Here is an 8956-nt window from a genome sequence, read left to right as displayed (position 1 = left end):
GCCCCAAAGGAAATTAACAGAACAGGTAATCATCAAGTGATCCATGCCCTGTCACCCAATCCCAGCTTCTGGCAAACAGAGAGTAGGGACCACCCGGTCATGCATTCCTGCCCATCCTGGCTAATAGCCATTGATGGACCTATCTTCCATGAATCTATCTAGCTCCCTTTTGAACCCCGTTATAGTATTGGCCTTTACAACACCCTCTGGTAAGGAGTTCCACAGGTTGACAGTGCGTTGCGTGAAAAAACACTTTCTTGTGTTTGTTTTAAACCTGCTACCTATTAATTTCATTTGGTGGTCCCTTCTTCTTGTATTATGAGAAGGAGTAAATAACACTTTCTTATTTACTTTCTCTATACCACTCATGATTCTATAGACCTCTATCATATCCCTCCTTAGTCACCTCTTTTCCAAGCTGAAAAGTTCCAGTCTTATTAATCTCTCCTCATACGGAATCCGTTTTATACCCCTAATCATTTTTGTTGCCCCTTTCTGAACCTTTTCCAATTCCAATATATCTTTTTTAGATGGGGCGACCACATCTGCACGCAGTATTCAAGGTGTGGACGTACCATGGATTTATATAGAGGCAATATGATATTTTCTGTCTTATTATCTATCCCTTTCTTGATGATTCCCAACATTCTGTTCGCTTTTTTGACTGCCGCTGCACATTGAGTGGATGATTTCAGAGAACTATCCACAATGACTCCAAGATCTCTTTCTTGAGTGGTAACAGCTAATTTAGACCCCATCATTGTATATGTATAGTTAGGATTATGTTTTCCAATGTGCATTACTTTGCATTTATCGACATTAAATTTCATCTGCCATTTTGTTGCCCAGTGACCCAGTTTTGTGAGATCCTTTTGTAGCTCTTCACAGTCTGCCTGGGACTTAACTATCTTGAGTAGTTTTGTATCATCTGCAAATTTTGCCACCTCACTGTTTACCCCTTTTTCCAGATAGTTTATGAATATGTTAAATAGGACTGGGCCCAATACAAATCCCTGGAGGACACCACTATTTCCCTCTCTCCATTCTGAAAACTGACCATTTATTCCTACCCTTTGTTTCCTATCTTTTAACCAGTTACCAATCCATGAGCGAACCTTCCCTCTTATCCCATAACTGCTTATTTTGCTTAAGAGTCTTTGGTGAGGGACCTTGTCAAAGGCTTTCTGAAAATCTAAATACATTATATTCACTGGATCTCCTTTGTCCACGTGCTTGTTGGCCCCCTCAAAGAATTCTAGTAGATTGGTGAGGCATGATTTCCCTTTACAAAAACCATGTTGACTATTTCCGAACAAATTATGTTCATCTATATGTCTGACAATTTTGTTCTTTACAATAGATTCAACCAGTTTGCCCGGTACTGAAGTGAGGCTTACTAGCCTGTAGTTGCCAGGGTCACCTCTGGAGCCCTTTTAAAAAATTGGCGTCATATTAGCTATCCTCCGGTCATTTGGTACAGAAGCTGATTTAAATGATAGGTTACATATGACAGTTAGTAGTCCTGCAGTTTCACATTTGATTGAGTTCCTTCAGAACTCTTGGGTGAATACCATCAGGTCCTGGAGACTTATTACTGTTTAGTTTATCAATTTGTTCCAAAACCTCCTCTAATGACACCTCAATTTGGGACAGTTCCTCAGATCTGTCACCCAAAAAGAATGGCTCAGGTTTGGGAATCTCCCTCATCCTCAACAGAGAAGACCGATGCAAAGAATTCATTTAGTTTCTCCCTTATTGTCTTTGAGTGCTCCTTTAGCATCTCATCCAGTGGCCCCACTGGTTGTTTAGTAGGCTTTCTGCTTCTGACGTATTTAAAAAAAAATTACTATTACTTTTGGAGTCTTTGGCTAGCTATTCTTCAAATTCTTTTTTTGGTCTTTCTAATTTTATGTTTACACTTCATTTGCCAGAGTTTATGCTCTTTTCAATTTTCCTCATTAGGATTTATCTTCCACTTTTTAAAGGATGCCTTTTTGCCTCTCACTGCTTCTTTTACTTTGTTGTTTAACAACGGTGGCTCTTTTTTGGTTCTCTTACTGTGTTTTTTAATTTGGGGTATACATTTAAGTTGCACCTCTATTATGGTGTTTTTAAAAAGTTTCCACGCAGCTTGCAGGGATTTTACTTTTAGTACTGTACCTTTTAATTTCTGTTTCACTAACCTCCTCATTTTTGTGTAGTTCCCCTTTCTGAAATTAAATGCTACAGTGTTGGGCAGCTGTGGAGTTTTCCCCACCACAGGGATGTTAAATTTAATTATATTATGGTCACTATTACCAAGCGGTCTAGTGTCAAGAAACTTTATCTCAGCATCCCTTCTTGAGGTGATATGTACCCAGTCAATATGGGGATAGTTGAAATCCTCCATTATTATTATTTATTGAGTTTTTTATTTTAATAGCCTCTCTAATCTCCCAGAACATTTCAGAGTCACTAACACCATCCTGGTCAGGTGGTCTGTAATATAGCCCTATATTCTTATTTTTCAAGCATAGAATTACGATCCATAGGGATTCTATAGCACAATTTAGTTCATTTAAGATTTTTACTTCATTTGATTCTATGCTTGCTTTCACATATAGTGCCATTCCCACACCAGCATGACCTGTTCTGTCCTTCCGATATATTTTGTACCCTGGTATTACTGTGTCCCATTGATTATCCTCATTCCACCAGGTTTCTGTGATGCCTATTATATCAATATCCTCATTTAATACTAGGCACTCTAGTTCACCCATCTTATTATTTAGACTTCTAGCATTGGTATATAAACTTGTCATTTTTTGGCTGTCTCCTATTGCATGATGTAATTGAATGGAACTTTTTTTAATTTGACTGTTTCTCATGAGATCCTCCCTGTATTTTATCATTTTCCATCCTCTCCTCCTTATTAGGACATAGGGAATCTCCAATTATAGATCCTCCCCTAAGGGATGTCCGAACCACATGCTCCTCCGCACCTATCGGCTTTCCCCCAGCCCTTAGTTTAAAAATTGTTCTACAACCTTTTTAATTTTAAGTGCCAGCAATCTTGTTCCATTTTGGTTTAGGTGGAACCCGTCCTTCCTGTATAGGCTCCCCCTCTCCCAAAATCTTCCCCAGTTCCTAATAAAGTTAAACCCCTACTCCCTACACCATCGTCTCATCCACGCATTGAGACCTTGCAGTTCTGCCTGCCTAACTAGCCCTGTGCATGGAACTGGAAGCATTTCAGAGAGTGCTACCATGGAGGTCCTGGACTTCAATTTCTTACCTAGCAGCCTAAATTTGGCCTCCAGGACCTCTCTCCTATCCTTCCCCATGTTGTTGGACCTACATGTACCCCCACCACCGACTCCTCCCCAGCACTACACATAAGCCTATCCAGATGTCTCGAGAGATCCGCAACCTTCGCAACACGCAGGCAGGTCACCATGCGGTTCTCCCGATCATTGCAAACGCAGCTATCTATGTTTCTAATGATCGAATCGCCCATTACTAATGCCTGTCTCTTCCTAATAACTGGAGTTCCCTCCCCTGGAGAAGTATCCTCAGTGCGAGAGGATACCACAATATCATCTGGGAGGAGGGTCTCAACTATGGGATCGTTTCCCTCTGCTCCAGTTGGATGTTCTCCTTCCCTGAGGCTTTCATCCTCCTCAAGCCTTCCCTGAGGCTGTCAGACTGGGGGTGGGACCGTTCTACTGTGTCCCGGAAAGTCTCATCTGTATTCCTCTCTGCTCCCTTAGCTCCTCCAGCTCAGCCACCCTGGTCTCCGGAGTCCATACACGGTCTCTGAGGGCCAGGAGCTCCTTACACCGAATGCATACATATGCCACCAGTCCATAGGGCAGGTAATCATACATGCTGCATTGGGGGCAATAAACTGGGTAGCTCCCATTCTGTTGCTGGACTTCTGCCTGCATTCTCTTTTTACTCCCGAAGCTTGTTCCCTTGTTGGCGTTTTGTTTTTATCAATCGGTGTTTTGACCTTTAAGTGCAAAGAATATTAGGTGTATCTAGCCCCTGCTCACACTCTCCCTGTGAACTCCCTCGCCAAACTCCCCTATTAGCCACTCCTGTTCGCTAGCTCCTCTGGTCACTTAGGAGTGGCTTTTTAGTCTTCTTGTCTCTAGTCAGTCTTCTTGTCTCCAGACTAAACAAACCCAGTTTTTTCAATCTCTCCTCATAGGTCATGTTTTCTAGACCTTCAATCATTTTGTTCCTCTTCTCTGGACTTTCTCCAATTTGTCCACATCTTTCCTGAAACATGGTGCCCAGAACTGGACACACTACTCCAGTTGTGGATTTATCAGTGTGCAGTAGAGTGGAAAAATTAATGAGTAATTCCATTTACACACTGAGAGCTGATTAGCTAGCCAACAGAGGAAACTGATGACTTCAGTAGAAATAAATTTAGTGATTTCTGTCTGGCTTCCAACTGACAGGCATCATGAAAACCAACACATTTACACTGTTCGGCTCCTTTTTTGCTAGACTGACCAGAAACATCAAGGATTAAATGGGCCTGAAACTCAAATATATCCTCATCCTGGAGAGGGTTTACAATCTGAGAGCCTGATCTAGCATCCATTAAAGTAGATGGAAGGACTCATGTTGGCTTCAGCAGCGCTGGATCAGGCTTTAAGCCCACAAACTGATATAATACAAACTGGTGGGGGGGGAAAAACAGCACAGAGCAATAAGTGTCTTTTGGGTTAGCATTTAGCCTTTCTTGTGTTAACAAATTATGTAAAGTATGACTTTTACAAATATTCTGTGCCTTTTGTAGCCATCTCTCTGCTGTCATACTGATACCTTAATATCTGATTTTCAGTTTATGAATTAAGGATCATAATATGATAAATAATCAGCAGCAACTACCTTTCTTTAGTGAAAGAATTTCCTCATTTCAGATATTTTTCAAATTAAAAAGAATACAATTACTTAAATAAAAAATAATTTTCCTGCTCTCTTCCTCCCTCCAGGCTTATATTATATATTATGCGCAAGAAAAATATTTCAACCATGTAAGGCAATTTGCAAATTTAGAACTGGACAAATACATCAATGATCCAGTGTTTCAGTTTTTCAAGGCATATGGAACCTTACATTTAGGTAAATACAAAGAAGAGGTGATTGTTATATTGGTAAGGAAAAGCAACAATTGAACTTACTTTACTTTCCACCTGTGGGTTGTTTTTTTTTTTATTCTCTTGTTTAAAACGGATTATTTTACTTTTCAATAACAGAAATGTTTAGGAAGAAATAGGTGGCCCACTAGGTTTAGTTTAAACCACTTCCAAAGTGATAAACTAAACTAGAAAAAGGTACTGTTTATACCGTAATAAGAATGTCCACGCAGGGAGTTATATAGGTATAACTATAGTGGCTTAAATACACACATTGCCTTATCTGGAATATATTGCCTTCCTGTGTAGACAATCCCTAACTCTCAAATTCTGTTTCCAGCACAGTTCCAAGCTGGTATAACTGGGCTGGGCATGTCAGTGGGGTCAGGAGAGAGAACATCTTCTCCCAAGACAGCCAGTCTGCAGTTGCATCTTCAGCCTCACGGCTGAACGAGGCTCTGTGGTTTCATATATGCGCGGTTTGAATACTAGCTCGTCCATATGGCTCCTACTGCTTCATACTGGTACCTAATAAAGAGCAGATAGAGAAGAGAGATACTATCCCCAATCAATATTAAACATTTATGTTACTGTATCAGACTCTAAGTTTCTTAACAGTTTATTATCTGTTTACACTCTTAAGTCATTTCTGTAACTAGCCTTACCCCATACAGAGTTCCAGGTGTTATTAAAGGACCCAGGAGCCTTTTATAATACCCTTCCCAATATTATCTCTGGGACAAGCTTGCAGGTCTTCACATATATACCCAAGTTATTGCTCAATGTAATATAAGGCACCAGAATACAACAAAACAGTTCTATGAGCCAGCAAAAGACAAAACTATGCTAATATTCAATCATATGCATACCGCACTCAGACCAAGTTTCCTGCTACATGTACTGCATCATTTCTCCAAGAATCAATCAGATAATTATATTGTATCTTAATTTCCACCCTTACAAAGAAAAAAAATGAAGGTGTGTGAGTAGGAAGTAGGGAACTGCTCAACTTGGAGCAATTCTTTTTTCCAGAGCCTCTTGTATAACAGCTACTCCTGGGGGCATTCTGCACCAAAAAATTAAAAATTCTGCGCACAATATTTTAAAATTCTGCAAACTTTATTTGTCAAAATAACAGTACATAATCACTCCAGTTTCAATTATTTGGGTAATTTTTTTTCAACATATCTATCAGCAAGTATGTCTGTAACAACACAAACACACACGAAAATTCCCCCAGGAGTAGAGAGTTAAGAAACCCCTATGACAACCCAGTTCCTATTTCTCTGCCCCCTTCCCCCCTACCCCAGAGCCCAGCTGGGGGCCCAGACACACACAACCCCTCCCCCCCAGTCAATACACCCAAACCCACTCCTCCCCAGAGCCCACCCGTGGGGCCCTCCCAGGCCAGATACCCACACCCCATCCCCCCCAGAACTCAGCTACGCGGTCTCCCCAGCCTAAATACCCAAACCTCTACCCCCGGAGAGCCCAACTGTGGGCCCCCCACCCCTTGTCCAGACACCCATCCCCCTTCCCGCCCAGAGAAACAGCCTGATGCTGGGTCCCAGGCTTTCACAGAGTTTCCTGCACGCCGCTCTCGCCTTCCCTCAGGGCATGCTGGGAACTGCAGCTGCCAGGAACTCTCTAACTCCCTCTCCCTCCCCCCAGCAGTGTCCTCTATGTGCAAACTGGGCGGGCTCCGTCAAGTCCAGTGGCCCATAGTGGTGGCTAGCAGCACTGCAGCCCATTTCTGTGAGGGAAAGGAAATTCAGCATGTACAATGTCAATCTCTGCAAACTCTGCATTGCACAGTGGCGCAGAATTCCCTCAGGAGTAAACAGCAAATCAGGCCAGTAATGAGAGACCTGAACCTGGATCACATAATGTACCCCCATAGTACATTATTCCTTAATGTTCCAATGATCCCAAAGCTAGCATGCAAACTAAATATACATATATGAACAAGGTAGCTCCAGTGCCAAGGACATGTAATTAAAATGTACTGCTCAGTTAGCCTGAGTCTCTGAGCTGGGTATACAGCGAATTCTTTGAGTGATCGTTAAAACATGAAAATTAGTGAATCTGCTATCTGCATTGTCTTTTCAGGCCAAATACAAGATGCTATCTTACAGCTAGAGAATGCCAGGAAATGCCACTCTGATGTTTCATTATGCTGCCTTTTAGCACTCATTTATGCACACAAAATATGTGAAAATGTTGGTGAGTTTTTCTTATCTGTTAAATGTCATTCATCACAAACTTACAAAAATCAGAAAGTTGACCAAATCAGTAGTCTTGTGCTGCATTCACATATTTAGGTCAAATGAAGACCATAGGGGAAAAGTAGCCTGAAAGTATTTTTATGGAAATATATGTGCCCTAACTGATGTCTTTTAAAAGGATTCTAACTGATTGTTAAAAGGAATAGCACCAAAAAGAAATATTGCTGCATTAATTGCCAAACTGACTGATGCATAGGCGCTGGAGCACCACGGAAAAAAATTGATGGGCGCTGAGCACCCCGTGGCCCCGCCCCGCCGCCCTGCTCCAACTCACCTCCACCTCTGCTGCGAGCGCACTGCCGCGTCCTGCTTCTCCTCCCTCCCAGCCCTTGCGCCGCGACACAGCTGATTTGCGGGGCAGGGAGGAAGGGGAACGCTGTGCGCTGGGGGAAGAGGCGGGGCCAGAGCAGGGATTTGAGGAAGGGATCCAATGGGGCAGGGAGGGGGCGGAGTTAGGGCAGGGACTTTGGGGATGGGATTGGAATGGGGGCAGGGCCAGGGTCGGGGATGGGGTGAAGTCGGGGCGGTAAAAGGGGTAGGGGGGCGCGGCACCCACCGGCGCTGGAGAAAATTGATGCCGCTGCTGACAAGGGCAACCTGCCCCCAACCACTCATTTATCTGCCTGCCAGGCTGTTTTGAGAATTAATTAGTTAGTTTGTACAGCACTTTGAACTTGTAAAGCGTTATATACGTGCTAGGTATTAGAGAACTTGGGGATTTCACGAGGGAACAAGGTGTGTCTTTTATGAAATAACTATCTCATTATAAAATCCTCATGAAGACAAGGCAAACAGTAGTTTTACCATGATGTATCTAGCTGACATATACCCTGGACAAACCTCCTATGGTATGCCTTGACCAGTTACATTGAAGTAAAACAGTTACTTGCCTTGAATTAGCTTTCTTATTGTGAACAACACATCTTTTTTTACTATTGAAAACAACAGCCTTCAGGACTGGTCTGAGTTCAGGGTGGTCTGGTTGTTTAAGCATTAGGTTGGAAATAATTAGACTCTCCTAGAACCAGGAAACACCTAGGAGTTCCCTACATTAAATCCTGCCTGGTTTGACTATACCCTTCACCCTTGTAAATTAGGTGAGTGAGTTACTTGCAATTTGCGGTGTATGGATCTTTTAGATGAGATCTTAAAACCTATATTCTGTCTGCTCTTGTGGACATTACCAGTCCCATAGTACTTTTGCAAGAGTGGGTAGTTGCCTTGGTTTCATTGGCCAGAATAATCCCTCCCTTCTCGCCACACACACATCCTTACTTCTGTGCAGCATATTGTGCACTCATTTTCTGACTAGTAGTTGTCCTCTGACCTTACAAAAAGGCTAATAATTGCCACATGAATGTAGTTAATAAAGCACTTTGGGATCCTTGGGGATAAAATGTGCTATATCAGTTTTATAGTAGAACCTCACTAATTCTCAGTTTATTAATATGCAAAAATAATCAGGGTGGATTTGATTTAAATCGTGATTTAAATCACTAGTCAGGAAGACTTGATTTAATCATGGATTTCTACATAAAA

General features: G+C 42.1%; 1 protein-coding gene across 1 annotated transcript in view; it reads left to right on the top strand.

Annotated features, from left to right (window-relative positions):
- Positions 1 to 4982: 4982 nt before the first annotated feature.
- The window catches only part of TTC21A (tetratricopeptide repeat domain 21A), a gene marked incomplete at its 5' end in the record, with an annotated part of 73311 nt that continues 69337 nt past the window's right edge, over positions 4983 to 8956 (top strand). The window contains 2 exons of the mRNA XM_034763854.1: positions 4983 to 5118; positions 7242 to 7355. Coding sequence (XP_034619745.1) covers positions 4983 to 5118; positions 7242 to 7355 — 250 coding nt within the window. The remainder of the gene's footprint in view (positions 5119 to 7241; positions 7356 to 8956) is intronic.

Source organism: Trachemys scripta, chromosome 2 (assembly GCF_013100865.1).
Source record: "Trachemys scripta elegans isolate TJP31775 chromosome 2, CAS_Tse_1.0, whole genome shotgun sequence".
Taxonomy (NCBI): Eukaryota; Metazoa; Chordata; order Testudines; family Emydidae; genus Trachemys; species Trachemys scripta.
This window is presented reverse-complemented; position numbering and strand designations above follow the sequence as displayed.